The 24,803-nt window shown below is 41.5% G+C and overlaps 1 protein-coding gene across 1 annotated transcript; it reads left to right on the forward strand.

Moving 5' to 3' along the window:
- Nucleotides 1-5,028: 5,028 nt before the first annotated feature.
- Nucleotides 5,029-23,411, forward strand: dusp27 (dual specificity phosphatase 27). The gene is made up of 6 exons (XM_012823341.2): nt 5,029-5,144; nt 12,330-12,454; nt 13,617-13,756; nt 15,684-15,915; nt 17,059-17,276; nt 20,174-23,411. The coding sequence occupies exons 2-6, from the start codon at nt 12,351-12,353 to the stop codon at nt 22,789-22,791; spliced, it is 3,312 nt and encodes a 1,103-aa protein (XP_012678795.2). The 5' UTR covers nt 5,029-5,144; nt 12,330-12,350; the 3' UTR covers nt 22,792-23,411.
- The last annotated feature ends 1,392 nt before the right edge of the window (nt 23,412-24,803 follow it).

A 24,803-nucleotide genomic window follows, 5' to 3' on the forward strand; every position in this document is an offset into this window, starting at 1 on the left:
TCAAATTATGTGATAACACAATACAACTACTATGCCTACCTGGCCTTAGTTAAATCAACCACATATCCTCCATATGAATTGCTGTGCAATCTGATAACCTACATATTTAGCTAGACGGATAGTTTGAGAGTTGAAAGTAGTGCAACAAATCACATATTCATTTATTTTCTCTTGATTAATGTCATGCGTGGCCTGTCCTATAGTCCATTCTGCAATGCGTTTACTAGCTAGTTATCGATAGCTAGTATAACTTAGCTAGCTATCGATAGCTAGTATAACTTAGCTATGCTACCTCATAGTTAGCTAACGTTAGCTAGCTAAACGTTTTGGAACTCATTTGCCAAGCCAAACGGGAGGTTTCAATCGAAAATGACTAGCTAGTTATCCAAGCTGACACAACCTATACACTCGACTGCCCCTTTGAAGTTAACTTAACGTTGGCTAATATATTCTAATAACTAGTTAACATTAGCTAATTATCATTGACAGTTACTAGCTAATTTACCTTGGCATAAATTGCAGGGTTGTATTGTGCGCTTTCAGGTGCCTCTTGTTGTGTTCTTCCCACCTATTTTGAAGCCACAAGGTTTCTCGCCGGTTATTGCGGTGCATTGTGTTTTATTTTCTGTCAAGTTATAATTAAAGACTGTCCAGATATCTATTCTTATTTTTCTTCCAGTAGCCTACCGAGTGCCTGAACTTCAGCCATCATGACGTTTGTTAGGGCGTCACTTTCATGTCTGTCTGGGCATCTCAGGGAGTGGAGGAGGGATAGATACAGGACCGGGCAACATTCAACCAATGATGTGCATACAAGTTTAGAAAAAAAAAACAATTGTGACTTAGTCAACCACCAACATTTTCGTCTCGTCTCGTCTCGTCAACGAGAGTTAAAATAGATTTAGTCATAGTTTTTATTTTTAAAGATCCATTTTCGTCACGTCTTAGTCTCGTTTTAGTCACGGGAAAAAGGTCGTTAACGAATATTTTTCGTCATAGTTTTTGGAGTATGATCAATACATACTCCAAATCAATCAACAACACAACACCTCTGATCAATACATACTCCACATCAACACATCAACACCTCTGATCAATACATACTCCAAATCAACCAGTAGAACAACACCTCTGCTCATCCAACCCCACTGGCTTCCTGTATTCTACCTAATTGAATTGATTTACGCTACATAGCTATGGATCCCCTTACCGCACCAATCTCTGATCTCAATGTCTAGCCACTCAAAGGAAGGTATGGATTTCTTTTTTGTTTGAAGTTCATGGTAGGGATCTTTATTGTGTTCAAAATGTCGTAATTATGATATCCAGATCTAGAGGAAAGAGATCAGGATCTAAACATGATGAGAGAAAGTAACGGTGGTTGTCAATCATCAGCACTTGATAGGGCAGAGATGATGGTGATACCTGATTACATCCACCGTTATATTCTTCTTGGTTTGACACACTGGGACATATTAATGTCATTGTGTAATGTTGATGGTATTACACTGTGCAATCATCTAAAGTCCTTGGGCTTGTTCAGGTGGAAACAGACCACAAAGGCATGGAATTGGAAAAAAACATGCATTAAAAAACAAAATAGATAACCAGGACCAGGACTTTCCACCACCTTCACCTCTGATGAAGGGAGAGCTTACTGTCACCAGATAAAACAGTCAGCTGTGTTAAACTGTTACTCACACACGTAAACATGGCTGTGGCTGTTTATTGAGATTACAACACAAACACATTTGTGAACTGGAATGATTTCCTATTCTAATGGCAGCACAGAAGGGCAGGCCGTTAGACATCAGGCTTCTAGTCCACACCTTATGAAAGCATGCCTTGGTTCGAAACCCGCAGTGGCTATTTTCATTACGTTTTAATTATGTTGTTTTGAAGGCATCATTCATGTTGCAGTTTATAGGCACCGGCTACATATAATCAGTGTTGTGCACGTTCACACCTCTCATGAACTAGTTCAAAGTTCAGTTCATACAAGTAAACATGAATCGTTCACGTTCATAGTTCACCATTTAAATTCTGAACTAGTTCATAGTTCAGTTTCATTTTTTTTTTTTATTATTATTGCTAATTTTTCAGGAGGACATAATTTGCACAGAAAGGTGAGATTTTCACTGTCGGAAACTTTATTAGATAGTGTGTAAAAATCCTGCACATAATAATAAGCTGGATCGGATGTACTCGCTGAGTCTGCGTCTCTGTTTTCGCTTTCACTTGCCATTTTTATATTGAGACCGAGAGCTGTTGCCTTGGAATACGTTGCTTGTTTGGTATACATGTGTGTGCGATGATTCATGGGCAATGTAGGGCGAAGTCGAGTTAGTTGAGTTAGTTGGTTTAGGTATCGCAGAAATTATACGGGTAGGCCTACTGTTATAGAGGGGGTGTCGCTACACGATGGTAGTCCTTTGGGGGATCGTAGTCCCTCACATTGCGCATGCTCAGACACAAACGGTTTACGGCATAAGGCTCAACATCAACATATCTGGCTTGTCTTAACGCATAATGTAGGTTTATTTAACGTAATATTTAATAATGTTGTAAACGGTTTAAACGTCAACATATGGGGCTTGTCTTAACGCATAATGTGGGTATATTTAATGTTATATTGAATTATGTTGTAAACGGCTAACAGCATAAGGCTCTACGTCAACATATGAAACGAAACTGGGGAGAGACTTTTTGATCCTCCACCTCATCTGTTTTGTCCACTGTGACATCTTCTTTGTTTTTAAATAAATGGTCATGGCTTTCGTCGCTTTTCTCCATGATTGAAAACGGATCTGTCGTTGTGATGCATGCGCGCGCGGCTTCGCTGTCGAAAGCAGTCGACAGTGTCGCAAAATGACGCATGCGCAATGTGAGGGACTACGATCCCCCAAAGGACTACCATCGTGTAGCGACAGGGGGTTCGGGAAATGTGTAATCACTGAGGGTCATCCGATTAGAATGGAAAATAATGGAGACTTGGATATTCAGTTTGATTCTTCACTCTTTGTATTGCATTAACAACAATGAATGGGATAAATTGTAGGTGGGTGTATGTTTGTGTGTGTGTGTGTGTGTGTGCGTGTGTCTATGAAAGTAAAGTACAAACAGAAAATATACATTAATACACAGCCCTGTAGTACCATTTAAATAATGAATTATACAGGGAACTAATAATAATAACAGGGTAATAATTTAACCTCTTCAGCAATTACATGCTACTGGCTTAATCTCAGATCAACAAGGGCATGTACACTAAATGAAAGACTGCTCAAAGGTTAGCATAGGTAAACCCTGTAACACTCGTATTTGTACATTAGCAGCTTATGCTAAGCGAGTTCACGAACAGTGCATCATGCTAGATCAATTAAGTGACAGTGCTCGTAACAATTATGAGAAAGCTAAACTATAACAAACACATAATGACAAGGTAGGCTACAAAGTCAAACTCACGTATACATGGACGCACACAACTTCAACAAAGTGCAACGTTCAATTATGTGAAGATATGCCCGAAGTTAACTGCTACTCCATCTAAATATGCCGTGAAGCGATGTCAAAACATTGCGACGTGAGAAGTGGAGTCACATGACCAACGCAATTACCAAAACCAAATACCGAAACATGGTCTGTCTGGGCAATTTAACAAATAATTACTGGCCTTTTTAACAGGTACTGAGCAACGACATGGTACAAGCATTCGATTTAGACTGCGTCTTTCCTCAGCAGAAGGAAAACATTCCGTAATGTTTTAGCTAGACCTCAGTGGCGCTGGACCTCAGATAATATGAACGTGTTCACCGTTCAAATTCATTATTTGTCATGAAGTTGCGTTCAGTTCATCGTTCTCATAAAAATGAACGTGTTCAATGAACGCGTTCTTTTGAACGCGTTCATGCACAACACTGCATATAATCTGACCATTCAAAAACTGACACAAAACATATTTGCCAACAAAGGTGTCTGCGGCCATGCACATCTGCCACAGAGGGAGGTAACACCAGCTAACATGATTTAACCATTAAACTGAAACACAGCAAAGCAGTTCTATCCAGAGCTATGAAGAAAGAGAGTAGAACTGGAACTGTTATCCAATGGTTGCAGCTAAACCTAGGCTACAGTAGCCCCTATATTTGAGTTCATTCAATTAGAATAATAGTTTCTCATTTATCACAGACAGGATCACTTGTGTGGAACTACTTGGCAATCCAACTCTTTCCATACAGCAAGGAGTTTATCATCTCACCCCCTCCACCCACTGGACCATACAACTTGTGTTCAGTCATCTCACCCACTGGAGCATACAACTTGTGTTCAGTCATCTCACCCCCTGGAGCATACAACTTGTGTTCAGTCATCTCACCCCCTGGACCATACAACTTGTGTTCAGTCATCTCACCCACTGGACCATACAACTTGTGTTCAGTCATCTCACCCCCTCCACCCACTGGACCATACAACTTGTGTTCAGTCATCTCACCCCCTCCACCCCCTGGAGCATACAACTTGTGTTCAGTCATCTCACCCCCTGGAGCATACAACATGTCACGTGTCACGCTCTGCCATCGCTACATCTACAATGGAGAAATAGTTCAGCTGCAGTGCTTTATGATGAAACATACAAACCTGTTTTGCATAGTAAACTGGTTTAATTACACCCAGAATCGATGGAAGAAAAGATGGGGTCCTGTATATTTAAGGCATGTGGTGGTAAACCACAAGAAGAATGATCTGCCCAGCCCTGTCAATTCATTTCTAATTGCTCCATCCAGCCAGAAGCGCCAGAAGAATCCATCTCTCAGAACTCTTAAAAATGGGGACTTCATTTTGAACACTAATGATTAATTGTGAGCGTAAAGTAAATCCCAACACACACATGTATCCTCAGTACAGCAGACCTGTATGTGCGTGAGCTCTGTTAACTTATCTCAACTTATTGTTCTTAGTTCTTTAAGTAACACCCAGCCTTTTTTGAACCCTTGTGAGAGCCCTGATGTCACGGCGGTGTCGTGTGTCAGAGGGCGGGTCCATGAGCGAGGTCTCTTCAGTGTGAGGACATATCTGGCTCCTGCTAAACGCCACCCTCCATGTCCTGCATTCAGAACCTAGAGGAACTCAACACATATTAACAGGTAAGTGTATGTGGGGGTACTCTATGAAGACACTCATCTGTGAGGATGACAACATTTGGGTTGACGCTTTAGATTGAGGTGCTAAAGTAAAGTCTTACTGCTCTCTTTTTCCTCTCACTATCAGTCACTCTTTCAGCTGTCACTCTGGTGTTCCTGAAGGCTCTTCACAGCTGGGTCTGAGGCTATGTATAGATACACAGGCAGGAGTGCAGTTACAAAAACAAAATGGAGGCACACAGAAAATAGAAGTATTCAGAGTGGTATTCTATGACAATAGTTTTTAAGGGTGTAGGATGTTAAATTTAAATAGATTATTGCTTAAAAGTTGAATTTCAAAGTGTGCCATCATTGGGTTTCAAACTTTGTCTTCTGATGTCCAAAATGATGCGGTAGGCTAGCCTATTGACGGAGCTCTAATGAATTGATGGGTATTGATTGAATGTTTGTGTATGGTGCTCTTTAACAACAAACATGGTTCATAGCCTGATGGCCTCCTGCATGTATTCCAGTGGGCACACTTGCAGTTATCAGTGAATCAAAACAGGATGTTTTCTGTGTTCATTTAATATTTGTTATTTCATTTAATACTAATAGGCTACTTAAAGCTAGGGATGCCCCGATACCATTTTATCTGATCGGGTACAAGTACTGAGTAGGCCATTTTGAGTAAGCTATTCACCAATACCATTAGCCTACCTGATGCCTGCGAGAGACCTACTGTTAATACATTTGCATTATATAACCTGCCAGGAACTGTTGTAAACACATTAACATGTTTAAAAGTTTAAATTGATGTTTATTGGCTATCAAGAAAAAGAAATGCTCTCTAAAGCGTACAATGCCTATCAACATAGGATGTACTAATGCACTAGTTTAAACTCAACCAAACCTGCACCAGAGGCGGGTTGTCTACCGCTCTCAGCACTCACTACCCTTGGGGGGCTTTCTTTCTCTCCAGGACTGCGTAGAGGCTTGGTCATGCACACACAGCCCACACATAGTTGTTGCCGGAAGCTTGTGTGAAGTCTTGATATGGGCCTACTCATTATTAGGGTGCTTTTAAAGATGTCTAATTAAGTTGCTAGCTGGCTTGAAGCCTCTTCTTGATAAACTCTCAGAGCACATTCCACAGCTGATGTCCTCTTTGTTAATAATATCGCCGTGACCAAATAAGCACTTACTGGTAGCGTTGTGTGGCTGGTGGCTGGTGACCAACATGTTTGATGAAGCAACTCCATTCACCCAAGCCCCCACCACACACACACACACACACACACACACACACACACACACACACACACACACACACACACACACACACACACACACACACACACACACACACACAGACACACACACAGACACACACACACACAAATACCTCACCCCCTCATTCTCGAGTGGTAGGCCTAGATTTTCTTTTGATTTGTTGACTTGCTAAAACTGTTGAAAAGAAAAGTCAAAGAAAACAAACAGAAAATAAAACCTTTGGCTTTGTGAGGTGAATCGAGTTCGTCCTTTGATTCAGAATCTGACGCAACAGCTTCCTTTAGGTCATTCAGTGATGGTGCTTAGACACCTGCCTTATTAAACCTAGGTTCTGCATTTCTGCCTTCTGGGAGAATTCAAAGAATCCAAGTTTATGCATCATTCCTGTTAATGAGCAACTGAACTTTGAAAGATGATGTCTCCCTGTGTTGCTTATGAGTTGGCAGCTGGACCAAAAAAAAGCTGGAGGCTTGCACATCTGGACACTGCAATTTTACTCCATTCTTCTTTGCAAAACTGCTCAAGCTCTGTCAGGTTGCGTGGGGATCGGGCGTGAACAGCCCCTTTTCAAGTCCAGCCAGAAATTCTCTATTGGATTTAGGTCTGGGCTTTGACTCGGCCACTCCAGAACATTCACCTTGTTGTCTTTAAACCATTTCTGTGTAGCTTCCGTTGTATGCTTCGTTGTATGGTCCTGGCCAACCTCAAGCAGATGGGTCCCCCCTTCGTGTGCCGTGGTTCTGCTTAAGATTCCTTCCTGACTAACAGGGAGTTTTTTTTTTGCCCATGTTGCCATTGTGCTTGCACTAAGGGGGTTCAGGCTCAGGGCTCTGTAAAGCGCCTTGAGACAATTGTATTGTTATGGCGCTATATAAATACAATTTAATTGAATTGAATTGAATTGCTGGAAAAAAATATTCTCCCATGCCGTAGTTCTCTTGCAGACTTGCAGAATTAGATTGTCCTTCAGGATTTCTCTATATTTTGCTGCATTCATTTTACCCTCTATCTTTACAAGCCTTCTAGGGCCGGCTGCCGAGATGCATCCCCACAGCATGATGATGCCACCACCATGCTTCACAGTGGGGATGGTGCATTTGTGGTGATGTGCAGTGTTTGCTGTCCGCCAAACATAGCGTCTTGTCTGATGGCCAAAAAGCTCCACTTTGGTCTCATCAGACCACAGAGCTTTCTTCCACTTGACCATGGAGACTCCCACATGCCTTTTGGTGAACTCTAGTTGATATTTAATATGAGTTTTCTTCAACAGTGGCTCTCTTCCATAAAGCTTTGATTGGTGAAGAACCCGGGCAACAGTTGTTGTATGCAGAGTCTCTCCCATCTCAGCTGCTGAAGCTTGTAACTCCTTCAGAGTAGTCATAGGTGTCTTGGTGGCCTCTCTCACTAGTCTCCTTCTTGCACGGTCACTCAGTTTGTGAGGACGGCCTGCTCTTAGCAGATTTACACATGTGCCATATTCCTTCCATTTCTTGATGATGGATTTAACAGAACTCCAGGCATGGACGGATTAAAAAACCACGGGCCCCTGGGCCTGGACATGTTAAAGCCCCCCCCCCCCTTCGCGAGAAAAATAATTGTGCGCTTGCAATATATATATATTTGACCAACAATGTGTTGGATTTAACGGTCGAATTAGATACTTTGGCTATTGTATTGGGAAAGTAAACAGGTCCAACAATAGCAGGGCAATGCACTGAAGGTGGATGTTACGGAGTACCGTAACATCCACCTTCAGTGCATTGCCCTGCTATTGTTTCTGACATTACATGTGACAGGGCAGCAGCCGAGTGATTCTTTTCCTAATTGAAACTGATTAAGACCTACCTGAGCAGCATGGGGCAGGAGAGGCTGAATGGGCTGGCTATCCTGTCCATTGAAAGAGCAAATCATGCATTACCACTTTTATGTTTGAAAGGCATCGTTCGGCAAGTGTACCGTACTGTGCTCAGTCAGCTTGTAGGTCTTGACGTTCAGATTCTGCGCCAAAATGAGCTATATCGTATCGTCTCGTCACATGATCAAATAGAGACTTGACATTGGCGAACAAGATACATATTACCCAGCGATCATCATTGCATATCTGTGTATGACAAAAATAACAAATTAAATAAGAGATTATTCATTTAATTGAATCGTTTTTTTAATAGTTTCTATAGTGTATGCACGATAAGCATATAAATTGTGTTATAGATTGCTACTGATGATTTCCCCTAAAAATTATGAAAACCATGACAGAGTTTGCCATTTTGAGGGGATATATAGCATAAGGGATCTTTACTGATCCAAATATAAATTGTCCTTGATCGCTGTCACATTAAACTAGCGACGCTTTAGCATTCAAATGTTTGGTAAAATGTAGAATGCAGGGTCTGCTCTGCCTACGAACCTTCCACGCTGGCTGCATTGTCTATAGTTACGCCCCTGGCGCACATGCACATTTTCTAACACAGCACAGGTATACTCAATTAAAGCCATTAGCAAATGAACAAAATACACCTTTTTCAACCACAAATAAGAGATACATAACAGCGACTTCACGCAGAGGCTCTGGCTTAGGGGCCCCCTGAGCTCATGGGCCCCTGGGCCTGGGCCCGGGCCCGGTAGGCCCGTTCGTTAATCCATCCCTGACTCCAGGGGATGTTTAGTGCCTTGGACATTATTTGGTATCCTTCCCCTGACTTATACTTTTCAATAACCCTTTCTCTGAGTTGCTTGGATTGTTATTTTGTCTTCATGGTGTAACGGTAGCCAGGAATACTGATTAACTAGTGAATGGACCTTCCAGACACAGTTGTCGTTATACTACAATCACTTGAGACACATTCACTGCACACTGATCCCCATTTCACTAATTGTGAGACTTCTAGCACCAATTGGCTGGACCTCTGTTGAATTAGGTCAGTCACTTTAAAGGGGGTGAATACTTATGCAATCACTTATTTTACATTTCATATTTTTATTTAATTGACATAACTGTGTAGAAATCTGTTTTTTCTTTGACATTGTAGAGGGCTTTTTTGTCAAATAAATTGTCAAAAAAGCCAACTTGTATTGACCATGATTGATTTATAAAAGCAATAAAAGGGTAAAACATCCAAGGGGGTGAATACATATGCAAGGCACTGTATCTTATATAGATTGCTGTACTGCATTTTAATTAGGCACATAGAATTGTATGTTGAATAATGTGAAGGCCATGGCAATGATTACACTTTAGTGGTTTGAACTGTGCTGGGCTGTTATCAAATCAAAGTCACATACGTATTTAATCATTTCACAATGACAGTTTAACAGTTTAGATATTTCATAACATGCATTGATGTCTGTTGAACTAAAGGAGTGATAAGTGACTCTTCAACACATCAGAATTCTTCTTCAAAAAAGACACAAATCCAATGACACATCCCCATTCTATTTTGTACCCCCATGTTCACGCATGTTTTTGCTGTAGCCTATTTCTGAGTGGGGATATGACGATGAGTAGTAATACGCAACATAACTATAAACACAATTTGTAGTGTTACATAGCAAGTCTATGTGAGCGCTAGGCTATTGTATGCCTACTCATACAGTAACGTGTTTGGACGGTTCAGGAGTGTAATGTGTGCCAAAATGTGCATGTGCCCTTCTGTTGGTACCTTTGATACTACAATGACAAGGTAATTAATGTTAGATGGCCATGTATTTGTCCATATGAATGGAGTGACACATTTGAATGCTAACAGCATACTCAAGACCTTACAGCATACTCAAGACCTTAGAGACACGCACGCTGCATGGACTTAATTTCACAATCCAATTATATTGGTTAATGTATACATTTAAACATGTTGTAAGTAATGTATACTTTTTGCAGAATTTGATGTACAGTGCCAGTGCCTATTCAACGACCCTGAAAGTCATCAAATACAAAAGACAATTACACATATTTACACATATATAATACCAAATCAGTATTTTTATTGGGAACATCTATGCTCAAGTATATGAGCAAAATGTTTACTGGCTTTAAAAATAAATGAAGACACGAAGCATACTACTTGCAGATGTATTCAACCCCTAGTGCTTTTGAATTACAGATTCAACAATGTATTCACAATTGATACAGAGGTTTCAGCATAACTAGCCATAATGAGACCATAATGAGGTAAAGTTCTTTAATCAGTGTAAGTGTTATTATTATCCAGGTTGTGACACAGTAGAGAAAAGGAAGGCTAAAGAGTACACCACCGAAGTGTGAGAGTAGCAGGAGATGACACAAGGGCACCACATGAAAGGTCAAAGGTCATGTGATAACTCCTTTTACTTGCCAAGTCAAAGCAGGAGCAACAAACAGGGTACACCAGAGTATGCACATGAAACAACATGATCTGACAAAGATGCACGGACAGAGCAGGGTATAAGTACACAGAGCAGTGTATAAGTACACAGAGCAGGGTATAAGTACACACAACGAGAAACACAATGGGAAACAGGTGGAAACTGGAGGGAAACCAACAATGACAGGAAGTGACAGGTGTGGGGCGGAGTCAACACATGGAACAACAGCAGCACGTGTCACAATTTAACAGAAGCACACAGCAGAAATGTAAACACAGAGCACATGGAGAACAAAATCAGTTTATTTGAATGGAAGGTGAAAAACTACAAGAAAATGTCCAAGTGTTCAGATGTCCAATTGAACAGCACTGGAAAGATTTGTAAATGCAACATGATTGATACTAAGCTGTCACTGGGAATTACAGTACAACTCAACATCTATTTATGTTGAGGCTGTTGCTGTTGTAGTATCCCACCAGCAGTACATATTTATATTTAGGACACATAAATCTCACCATCCACACACCCTCACCATCTGTATAAAGCCAAAGGAAAACAAACAAAGGAAGCATAAAAGTCGATCAAGCTCATTCACTCTCCAATGGAAATAAAAGAACCTCCCGGAGGCCAGGGGCTACGTGTTATTTACGGCCCTAGCATGTTGGCACGGTGGGTGTGTACATGGCCGGTGCCACAGCTAAGAGCCATTCTTCTTGCATCCATCAACGGGGCGGTGATAGCAGGCAGGTGAAGCGCAGGTGGTAAGCATACAGTATGCCAAGGTTGAATATTGAGTGTCTCTATTCACTCTGTTGATTACCTTGTTAAAACTGAGTTTTCAATTAAATTACCTGGATTTGTAGTATCCTCTACACGGGTACCCTGGACTGAACCCAGCAGGCCTCTGCAAGCAGGGTTCAGTCTCAGCAAGTTCAGGATTTTGCCTAGATTTCAAGGTCTGAACCACCTGGAGCACAGAGGCGACTGTGGCAGGGAAAAGTCCCTTTTAACAGGAAGAACCCTTAAGCAAAAGACCCTTGAGCATGCTAATTCTCACTAATGTTTATTCATGCTAGGCAAAGCTAAACTCATTACTCCATAAAATACAAAGAGAACAGATACAAGTTGACTAAACTATTTGGACTATGAGTATTTGGAGTTATTAACCCTCTCAATTAGATGCTAACCATTAGGTCATTGAAACAAAGATATCTAATAGGTTCAACGTTGAGCTTCAATTCTGTAGGCTTCTTCCTGTGTGGTTTACCACTGTATGTTTATGGAAAAAGAAGTGCTCGTGAAAATACAATTAATGAAGAAAACACATTCCCCATGTTTGTTGAAAAGGGTAATTTACAAAAATATGGGTTGATTGACTTTAGTCCACTGCATTTTGTAATATCTGAATGTGGACAATCAGGAATTTTATTGTGGCAATTTGTGGGTTGTTGATGATGATTCTACCCACATATTACTGATCTGTAAAGTGCTAACACATTTTCTTGTATAGTTACTTTTCAAGACATGCTCGACTATTTGTTTGCTGATTGGTATTGGAAATGTCTTTGTGGTCAGGTGACATAGACCAGCTACACCATGGCAACCGCAGACAAGGATGAGCAGGCGGTGTCAGAGGAAGAGCAGGAGGAGAGAGTGAAGAGTGTCCAGTCTCACTACCTACGTTGTCCCTCTCCCAGCAGGTACTGTATGAGCACATTTCACCTGTTCTAGTATCCAACAGACACAGGCCTGTCAGATCATACACTTGTTGTCTAGCCCTAAACACACTATCAATCACAGATCACACACTGATGTTGTCTAGCCCTAAAACACACCATCAATCACAGATCATACACTGATGTTGTCTAGCTCTAAAACACACTATCAATCACAGATCAGGCACATGTTGTCTAGCTCTAAAACACACTATCAATCACAGATCACACACTGATGCTGTCTAGCTCTAAAACACACTATCCATCACAGATTCAGTTGATTTCCAGTTTTCCTTCAACTCCTCACAGATATGACAGTGGTCACATTCAGCACATATGAGCTATGACAGTGGTCACATTCAGCACATATGAGATATAACAGTGGTCACATTCAGCACATGTGAGCTATGACAGTGGTCACATTCAGCACATATGAGATATAACAGTGGTCACATTCAGCACATATGAGATATAACAGTGGTCACATTCAGCACATATGAGATATGACAGTGGTCACGTTAATATTCTGTAGACAGGCAAAGTATGGTTTCACAGAAAAATTTGTTTTGCGAGTCGTGCGTTTGTGTCCAGCACATCACCACTCCTCCGTTTCAGTCTCACAGTGATCTGTAGTTTTTCCAGACGCCCAAAGTCCTCAACCTCAGTCCTGTCTAAGGCTAGCTTCCAAATAAATTCAATCATGTCAAAAAGTTTGATCAGTCTTTGTCAATCGCACACCAATACGCCTTGGAGGTTTGCAACCTTGAAAACCTAGCTCAGCTAGCTTTTAATACATTACACGGTCCAATGTATATTAAGCATGTCGCCAACAACATTTCATTAGATTACACATACTCCACATTCAAACGCTTAGAAACCAGTAGCGAGCAATATTCCAGAAAAACTATATTTAACTTTTTTGTTATTCTTTGGTTATGTCAGCGTTAATCTCAGATGTCACAATAAATAAAACTATGCAGAGTAATTTGTGCAAAATCTTGTGATATTACTCTACCGTGACAATCCAGAACACAACCTTTTTGCTGAATTTTACATTGAAGAAATAATGATATATAACCTGCAATGGATGTTCTGCAAAATGAAGAGTGTCTGACCTTCTCTACCCATTCCCTTCTACCATCCACAGGCTCTCCACGGCCTCAGACCGTTTCTCCACCATGAGTGACAGGTTCTCCATGATCTCAGGGTTCTCCAACTCTGAGAGTATCTTCATGGAGCCCATCAACCTCTCCGCTTCAATAGCTGCCAAAATAATAATCAACGAGGGTGAGTTATCTATTCCTGACCTTATCTTAAGTCATGGGAGAAACTTGCCCTACCCTGAGACGTAGAGGTGGCCTCTTTCTGTTCTGTAAACTATTTTTATATATAACAATCCAATCCTGAGGCTGATAGGTACATACTAATGTGCACATCATCATCAAACTAATCTATCAGAGAACTTTTGTCTTTTTGTAAAAACAAATATGACATTAAATGGAAAATCTCATAATGGAATAGTATGCATCTCATAAAATAGCTTGAGGATCACTAAGAGGTGCTAGTATGACAAAGGTGGTGTGCAATATAAACCTCACTTCCCAACACCCCAAGAGATGTGCTTGCAATAAACACTATTATAGAAATGTTTTACAAATTGCCTTCGGGAATTTCCAGAAAGTTTTTGTGCTTTTGTGTTTTTGTAGACCCTAACATCCAACCACTTATACAGCCCAAAACATGTATGCTATCTCCACATCAAAATTGCACAATGGAAAAAATAGGCACTATTATTGCAACACAGTCTGGCCAACAGTCTATCCATCCAATAAGCCTGCCACTGAGTGGGGCACAATGACTTATGGGCTCACAGGGCATCATAGAGTGCCATTAATCATGTTCATGAATTATTTTTCTATACTTAATTAATCGAAATGAGCACATACTTACATTAATTGATGTTATTTTGACAACCCTATTTGAAAAATGTCCTTTTCTATTTAATAATATAACAGAAGCCTAATATTGTTAGGTGAAAATTCACTCAAGTTACTTCGGACTCCAGGGTTGTGTATAAGTATAACTGTGTTTAATATGGATATCGGGCTCACTCATGTCCTGGCAGACAAGAGAGAGGCCCGGGCTCACTCCCAGACTGCAGCAGCCGAGAGAGAAGCAGAGTTAAACACATCACACAAGGTTTATATAGAATAATGTAAGCGTTCTCTGACGCCAAAGCACTATGTCAGCCGAGATAACCATGTGGTGGGTCTCCCACATCCAAGGTCATCTTGCTATGCTTTTTGCAATGTAATGCATCAGCAAGGCAGAAAAGGAGGACTACTACGTCAGAGCAGAATACAAGTATATTGTTTTTACATAAACGTCAAAGCACAATACATGTATATTGTTTTTACATAAACGGCAGAGCAAACTACATGTTTATGGTTTTTACATAAACATCAGATCAGAATACATGTTTATGGTTTTTACATAAACGTCAGAGTAGAATACATGTATATGGTTTTTACATAAACGTCAGAGTAGAATACATGTATATGGTTTTTACATAAACGTCAGAGTAGAATACATGTATATGGTTTTTACATAAACGTCAGATCAGAATACATGTTTATGGTTTGTACATAAATATCAGATCAGAATACATGTTTATGTTTTTTTCATAAACATCCAGGTTGTGGGTTTGCTCCGCCCAAAACACATAACTGCCTTCATTTTCATCAAATCATGGAGTCCCATGGGTAATGTAGTGTATGACACTATACCTCAAAACTCAGTTTACACTTATAAAATAGAGCAATTCCACTATAGTGTTCATTCCAGTTGTTATGAAGCTTTTATGAATTGATTTCTGTATCAGGGAGAATTGGTTTTCTATTTATCTAATGCCTCTCTCCTTGCTACCATGCGACAGACACTAAACCTTTATTTTATTCTCAGTAGTCGGTAGGAGGTTAGAAATAGCAGAAATATCTGCTGGTATTGATTTTGCCAACAGAGCACCCACATAACAGAAAAATGTTATGGACACTACTAGCCTACAGTAGAGCAATAGTAAAAAGTTCAGTACAGTTTTCCTGAATTATTTTGTACTGTTGCACAGATCCAATGCTTTCAGTTGATTTCTGAAGGTGCTGTCAGTGAATGATTGTTGCCCCAAACTGTAACATATTCAGCTGTTTTCTCTACGCAGAGTTGCCAAGAAAAGAGGTGAAGATTACCCCTGTTCCTGAGTCCATGCTGGAGAGTGCTGAGCAGCTGATGGTTGAAGACTTGTACAACCGTGTGAAGGACATGATTGATGACCGCAGTCCGTATAACACGCCGTGTGTGCTGGACATCCAGAGGGCGCTGGTGAGGGATCACCTGGAGGCTCCCCTCAATGCTGTCGATGAGGTGTGGCCAAACATCTTCATAGGAGAGAAGTGAGTCATACTCAAAACATCTAGTCAGTGCATCTTAGGTACCACTGTGTGTACATTCTGTTGTGTTGAGGTCCCTCCTGTTCTGTCCACTTCAACACATGACTTTAATGACTTATGGACCACTGTTTTAGATATTATTGTGCCCTTCAAAACAAAGATCAAACTAATTGTGAACAGATGCCCTTGGACAGGACAATAATGAATTCCACACCCGTAATCATTTGTGCAGGAGAACTGAATCAAAAAGTGGAAAAGAACTTACTGCTTTCCGTCGCCAGTTGAAAGAGCTTTTGACCCCATCGATCACAACATAAATGAGTGTGATTGTGTCAGCGAGGCCCACGTTCTTGACAAACTTGCTCGACCTCTGCCCTTTAATTCAAACTGTAAATCCTTCTCCCATATATAAAACCTTGATTTACATTTTTTCTTTGAACTACAGCTACACAGAGAAGATTATCCATGCTTTTATTTCTTCACACCTGTGCATATATGAGCGCATATGTGTAATAACATTTCCGGTGGGGGTGGGGGTTGGGTTGCGAACAAGCTAGTTACCTAGCCAGCAGGCCAAGATGAACCCTTCTTCTTCATGGGGGAAATGGGAGCTAGTTTTAGCCAGTGCTAGACAAAGTCCATTCGTTGTGTCTTGTATGCACACAAGGTGGTTATTGCCAATATTATCCAAGAGAGGGCAAGCGAAGCTCACCAGTAGCCACCTGTAATCTGCAATCTACTGTAGCCTACTCGCTTATAGAATTTTACACATTCACCGCCATGCTTGGAATCGTATGTATTCTCCAGGAAATGGATACATTTGTTGTACTGCCGTAAAATTAACAATATATCTGTTTTTGGCTCTATACTTCACCTCCATATCAAACATTTTATACCCTGTATGGCTTTATGTGAAAATGAGGAAACCTGTTTATTTGCTCTGCTCAATAGATATGGTGTTCATGAATTCATCTTATCTATGTTATAATTTATACTTATTTGTCCTCTCTTAAGCCCCAATATGACAGGGAAAGGGCCTCCTAAGGGTCAAGTCCCAATATGACAGGGAAAGGGCCTCCTAAGGGTTAATCCCCAATATGACAGGGAAAGGGAACAACTGATGACATGTTCCTTCCTGCTGTGCAGGTCCGTGGCAGTCAACAAGTCCCGGCTGAAGCGTATGGGTATCACCCACATCCTGAATGCTGCCCACGGAACGGGTGTGTACACGGGCCAGGTGTTCTACTCAGGGATGAACATCACCTACATGGGCATCGAGGTGGATGACTTCGCTGAAGCAGACATCTCACCTCACTTCCGCTCAGCAGCAGAGTTTCTGGATGAAGCTTTACTGACACACAGGGGTAAGAGAAGATCTATACTCTAGTGGGGTGTGCAACAGGCATATGCACCATTTTCTATATACATTATATGGCCAATACTAATTCCTCCTTACCATTATTGTCCTAATTATGTTTGCAGAAATGGTGGGCATATTGGTTCTCTTATCCACAGCGCTTTCACTGAATCCTTAGACAGTCATCACTGAATCCTTACAGTCATCACTGAATCCTTACAGTCATCACTGAATCATTAGTCATCACTGAATCCTTAGTCATCACTGAATCATTAGTCATCACTGAATCCTTACAGTCATCACTGAATCCTTACAGTCATCACTGAATCATTAGTCATCACTGAATCCTTACAGTCATCACTGAATCCTTAGACAGTCATCACTGAATCCTTAGACAGTCATCACTGAATCCTTAGACAGTCATCACTGAATCCTTACAGTCATCACTGAATCATCACTGAATCCTCAGACAGTCATCACTGAATCATCACTGAATCCTCAGACAGTCATCACTGAATCCTTACAGTCATCACTGAATCCTTAGACAGTCATCACTGAATCCTTACAGTCATCACTGAATCCTTACACAGTCATCACTGAATCCTTAGACAGTCATCACTGAATCCTTAGACAGTCATCTCCAAGGTTGTCTGAGCCCATTTCAATTCCTCATTAGCAACTCCAAAATCTCTTTGCCCATGGGCATTTCCTTATTGTTTTATTGATAACATTCTCAAATCGTTCTACTGGTGCAGTGGCAGTCTTAAAGCTGCCTTATGCATAGCTACGCTCCAAACTGTAGACGCAATTTAATTTGACCAGGCAAAAAGGTCTTATCAATAGCAGTGATGGCATTCACATTGTCTTTTCTAAGCTTAGCCACTTGGATTGGTGGATGTTGAAAACTACCCCGTGATGGCAATCACAAAGCCATTTGGGAATGTGCATAGTAGGCTTGAAGTAGCTTATTAAAAGTATAAGACGATTTGTATGCCCAATGTGTAAGTTTGCAGCGTGCTATCCGAAGGAATTAAATCAAGCCAGTTCAAAAGAAAACAACTTACTGATAGAAGCGCACACCCTTAGGCTTACATGCTGGTGAATTAGAGTGCACATCCTTAGGCTTACATGCTGGTGAATTAGAGTGCACATCCTTAGGCTACATGCTGGTGAATTAGAGTGCACATCCTTAGGCTCCATGCAGGTGAATTAGAGTGCACACCCTTAGGCTCCATGCAGGTGAATTAGAGTGCACATCCTTAGGCTCCATGCAGGTGAATTAGAGTGCACATCCTTAGGCTCCATGCAGGTGAATTAGAGTGCACATCCTTAGGCTACATGCAGGTGAATTAGAGTGCACATCCTTAGGCTCCATGCAGGTGAATTAGAGCACACACCCTTAGGCAGGTGAATTAGAGTGCACACCCTTAGGCAGGTGAATTAGAGTGCACACCCTTAGGCAGGTGAATTAGAGTGCACACCCTTAGGCTCCATGCAGGTGAATTAGAGTACACACCCTTAGGCAGGTGAATTAGAGTGCACACCCTTAGGCAGGTGAATTAGAGTGCACACCCTTAGGCAGGTGAATTAGAGTGCACACGCTTAGGCTACATGCAGATGAATTAGAGTGCACACCCTTAGGCTACATGCAGGTGAATTAGAGTGCACATCCTTAGGCTCCATGCAGGTGAATTAGAGTGCACACCCTTAGGCAGGTGAATTAGAGTGCACACCCTTAGGCTACATGCAGGTGAATTAGAGTGCACATCCTTAGGCTCCATGCAGGTGAATTAGAGTGCAATCAGCAGCGAAGCCTTTGAACTGTTATAGGACAGAGATTCTACTCCAAAAACACTGTCCATGAATCAATGCAGTCACACAGCGAGCTGCAGAAGCTATAGGCTACCACTTCTATTTATAGCCCACAAGAAGCACAGGCTGTTGCATAGATCTTTCACATACAGTAATTCGAAAAAGAAAATTCCACGCATTTGAAATCAAGAATTATTGATATTGTACAGAACACAACAATAATAATGTTAATAGGTGCTAATGAAGGAGGCTGTTTAACTTCCGGAGATATGCTCAAATACATTTCTTCATTCAAAGTCATAATCGTATCACCTGATACCACATATAAACAACATGACACCATTTAATGACATTGTTTTATTGCCTCCCATACGTCCTATATATAACAAACACAGGTCTATCTCTGTTGAGATCCTTTCTATGTAGTCAAAGTCTTAATAATTACATTATGAGCCTGTCAGTGGCGGAAAAAAAACAATATTACACACAGGGTGTTTATCAAGTAAACAAATCCTTTGATAGTTAGAATAGCAATTCATATATAACTAGATTTGCATTTCTTGAAGGAAATACTAGTGCTCGTCATAAACAGAATCCTCAATGGTATGTATCTGTGAGTTTGCTGTCCTGTTCCGCAGTCCCAGATTCTCCTGGATATGTAGCAGGGTTGGGGGCCTGCCTGGAGCCTTCTCATATCTCAATTAAAAAACGTTTCAACAGCCATCGAAAGTCCTCAAGGTCTGCATTCAATCTCAATTATGAAAGTCCTCAAGCATCGACAGTCCTCAAGGTCTGCATTCAATCTCAATTCTCGAAGGTCTTAGGCTGGGGCCTGCTGTTCCCACTATTGTTTACGATCACAAATACCTCCATTCATAACTTTTCAATCAGCATCAAAAGTCCAAAAGTATGTATCAAATTGTGCAAAAAGCATACATTTAACATAAGTATCTAAACTCTAAAAATAATTCAATTCATAATGTACCCTGTGCTTCTTCCGGAAATTCCTCATCAGTATATGGACCACCGCATCATTCATTCATAAAATGAAACAGAGTTAACCCATTCATTGTGTGTTTGTGTGTCTTTTAGGTAAAGTATTGGTGGACTCCATGATGGGTGTGAGTCGTTCAGCAGTCCTTGTGGTTGCCTACCTCATGATTTTCCAGGACATGACCATCATGGAAGCTTTGATGGAGCTCAGAAAGAAGCGAGCCATTAACCCCAACGAGGGCTTCATTAAACAGCTGCGCCAACTGAACGAAAATCTTCTAGAGGAGCGTGATGATGAAGAAAATGAGACACTAAGTCAGTGCTCTGTCATTGACACTCGTGCCCACATGGATGAGGAAGAAAGTGTCATGGGAGTCAAGGCCCACTCCATCATGATGGAAGAGGAGGAAGACTGTGCCAGTGTGATGAGTAGTGTGGCATCATCAGCAGCAGCACTAAGAGCAGGCATTCAGGCAGGTCTCAATGGAGTCGATGCAAGCAGGTCAAGAGATAACCCTGAACTGCCAGGGAAAGGAGGAGAGGATGAGGATGATGATGATGACATTAATTCAGTGATCCGGGAGTGGCAGAAACGGAATGAGAAGTATCAAAGTGAAGACTGGTGGGAGGCACAGCTGATGAGTGAGTGTGGAGATGATGGGGAGTCCCTCGCGCATGAAGGGAAGCTTCCGTTGAAGCCAGAAGACCTAGAGAGTGTGACCAGCGAGGATGTTCGTGTCATGAAAGAAATACTGAAGAAACGTTCACGGGGCCCTGCCTCTGATTCCGTATCCACAGCGAGTTGCAGCAGCTACTCAGAAATGTGGAAGCAGCATCTGAAAGAAGTTGAGGAGCAAGCTGCTGTTGGATACGAGGCCAGAGACAAGGAGGAGTCTGGTGATACAGAAGGGGAAAAAAGGGCTAAAAACAGCAAACAAAAAATTGATGATGATCTGGAGAGTTTAATGTCAGACTCTAGCTCCCTCTATAACTTCTGCAAGAAAAATAAAGAGACGCTGACACCCTTAGAGCGCTGGAGGGTCAAACGTCTTCAGTATGGCTGGAATAAAAAAGAAAGCGAGTCTGACACGGGGAGTGTAATGAGTGGTGGTGGGCCACCAGAGGGCAACGGGGAAGCACCAGCACCTTCCCTTGAGGATGTGAACGTGACAGCCTATCAAACCTGGAAGTTGAAGCAGCAGAAAAAGTATGGTGAGGAGAATAAGGATGAGCTCTTGGAGATGTGCCGTGGTGAAGACTCGTCCACAGCTAAGCGGAGGCAGCGTCGGGAAGAACTACTTGAACGCTCACGGAAGACTCTGGAAGAGAGTCAGTCTGTCTGTGGCTGGGACACGGCGAGTGGGAGCAGCATTCCACTTTCTGCCTTCTGCGCGGGAGATTTCCCTGCTTCAAGTGCCGCTGGTGATGACAATATCTCCATGCTCAGTGGAAGATCATCCCTCCAGTCACAGGCACGCAGTTTGCATTCTCAAGCACCAGTCCAGCCAGCTCAGCATCCCCCCATGCCTCCCATAACCACCCAAGATGGAGAGCCCATGGTGAACCTCGCTGGCATCCAGAACTGGATTTCCAATGTTGTGCTTGAGACCCTTATGCAGAAACAAGGAGACATGATGGAGGGCAGTGTTCTTTCCTTTCCAGCTGGCTCAGCACTCAGCATGGGCACAAGGTCACGCCTCGGCTCTGTACGAGGTCTCGATGACGACAAGGCATCAATGCTGAGTGGAGCATCCTACTCAAGTGTTCAGTCTCGCAGCGGCAGGGCAGAGTCCATCCTGTCTGCAGGAAGAGCGTCCAGGCCCTCATCAGAGTATGGGAATGTTTCCTCCAGGAACAAGATCACCACCACCAGCGTGCCATTGTACAGTCTCTTCCAGGACCAGGTCAACCTGCACAAGCTGGACTCCATGGACAAGGAGATGAAGCTGGGGATGAGAAATACGATGGCGTCTTACGAGAAGAAGAAGATAGCAGAGGACAACAAGCGCAGCACGCTATTCAAAAAGAAAAAGGCGAAAGAGGAAGATGAAGAGGAAGACCAGGGAGAGGATGATGCTGCTTTTCAATCACATAGATACAGTTCTCCTACTACGACTCGTCCTAAAATAAAACGTGATTACGGACTCTCAGGACATCTCAACATCTCGGGAATAGAAAGAGACAAGGCCAGCAGTATAGACGATTGGTTAAGAAATGTAAGACCACCTGCAAAGAAGACAGAGTCTGTGGAGGAAGAGGAAGCCAGTGAAGTGAGAAACACGGATGAGTCCTCAGCATTCGATGACCTCTCCAGACACAGGTTCTCTCACACCAGTGATGACGCTGAGGTGGAGTACAGCACTTCTAGGCGCTCCGCTAACTCGAACTACTCGGATCTCGGCAGAAGTGCAAGTCCACAACTGCAATACCAACCAAGACCAGAGGCTGTCTACAGTCACCAAAGCAAGAGGTCCTACACAGAGTCGACTACGAGAGGCGAGCACACTCATCACTCGCTCACTGACACTGAGGTGACTGGGAATGGCATGAGCAGAGACATAGATGACGAAGAAGAAAACTTGAATGACTTCATCAGTCAAATCCGGCAACGGTGTCGTGAAAGAGTGCAAAGAGAGCTAGAAGAGAAAGAGGATGAAGTCCTGGCTGCATGGAGAAGCCAAGAGGAGTCCAAATCAAAGTCTGTGCCACACAATTAAAGCAAGAGAACTCTTCATCTTTAAATGAGGTCTGTTTAAGGGCTGTCCTTCTACAGTCAGCTGCATTCAGAACAAACTATTACGGAAGACATGAGACATTTCAAGTAAATCATTAAATGAGTACATTCTATGGATACTTTGTTACAGCTTCATAAATGCTACCCCAGCTGAAGGAATACAAATTATGAATGTGTATTTTTCACCTTAAGAAATTATAATATTTCAAAATACATTGGCCAGCAGATACCACAACACCATCACACACATGCTTAGTTACAGCACGCAATGCTTGCACTCAATGGTGTCCCCCGATGTTGACAGACATTGAAGGTGGACTCATATTGGATTGACATAGTTTAAAAGCAAGTTGAAATCTCTGGAAATCACAACTTAAACGTAGTCATTACAGACCCAGATACTTCACTCTGCTGAGAGTACTGGTGCTTGAACTATGCAAAAGAAATAAATGTGTCCTTACGTAAAGTATTATTTTGTTAACTTTTTTGACAAGAAAGCTTAATTTCCTCTTAGTGACTATTGCTAAGTCTTCACTTTGGGATATGCGAGTGGTAAATCCATAATTATAATGTTTGTGTATTAAACATTTATGAAATCTTTGATATTTCTCTCTTCATTTACATTTCATTAAATCACAGTGACTGTATTAGCCTAACCTACCTTGTTGTTTTATTTTATTTTCCTGGAAAATGATCCAATCAATCACGTTTGAGTATCGCTCCAAAGACCCCCAACACTCTTCAGTCCAATCCAGTCCAGTCCAGTGGGAGGGGACATGAATCTCTGGGTCACATTGGTCTATTGATTTCATTTGTCCATGGGAGAGCGATGACTTGCACATGTTATATGTGTCTTTTTTTATTCTGCTGCTTACTGGCATCATACATTCAAGTCATCTTTACTTACAGATCACTGAGTGTGCAACACAGATTAGAGAGTGTGCAACACAGCATCCTTTGGAAGAAATATATATAGAAAAATAATAATGTTAATGTTACCAGTGATAATTGGGGAACTGCAAGTTGATGGTCAACAGCGTTACTGTAACAAATTCACAGATTATTATTTTTTGAATGGATTATCGACACAGGCGTAAAGACCCATTTTCTACCACCATCTCTCCTATGTTTCAATCACACATTATGTTGGCTAATCATAAATGATCATGTTTAAAAGGGCAATTCGTTGTTAGAAAACCGTTTGTGTGGCGGAAAACTATTGTACTGTAAAAGCAATAAAAGCAGCCTGCTTTGGGCTACCTGAGGATCTGGAACTTGATCAATTGGAACTGGAATTGATTGTGGTCTAGAAATGGTCTGAAAGAAAGAGCTTTCTTCAGATGCTGCGCCAAAAAACGATTGGAATAACAATACAAAATATTAAAAACTAAAGATGCATTTCCGCAACAAAATGTAAAGTGTGATTGCTCAACAGTAGCATATAGGGCTGCAGATATTGATTATTTTAGTAATACAGTATTCTATCGATTATTCCTTCGATTTATTGGATAAAAAATACATTTGCCTTATTACAGAGTAAAGCGCATATACAATAAAAAGACTGGGCTCTTGAAATGACTACTTGGATTTCTTTTTTGAAGAATCACATTTTCATCGCTTCAAACTCTAACTGCCACATAATTCTATAATACTGTACCCCCTCACGGCCAGACAAATATGGTAGAACTACATTCTAAATTAAAAAGAAAAAATCTGGATGTTGTTAAACACTGTATAAAGTAGTTTTTTTCTTGTTTTACAAAATTTTCTTTTAGTTCCTGACTATTAACCACAGTTTATACATTGATATTGTAGAATTTCTGCTGCCCGCAGTTAACATTCGGGTGTGGTCTGTACACATTGTTTTTGCCTGCAATCCGGTGGTCGCCAGGGGGTCTAATAATGATTCGACTTAAACATTTAGTGTGGATTCCGACACATCACGCAACACTAAATAAACACTTAATAAATGCATGGTTTTCACTGAGTGGGAAT

Source organism: Clupea harengus, chromosome 21 (assembly GCF_900700415.2).
Source record: "Clupea harengus chromosome 21, Ch_v2.0.2, whole genome shotgun sequence".
NCBI lineage: Eukaryota > Metazoa > Chordata > Actinopteri > Clupeiformes > Clupeidae > Clupea > Clupea harengus.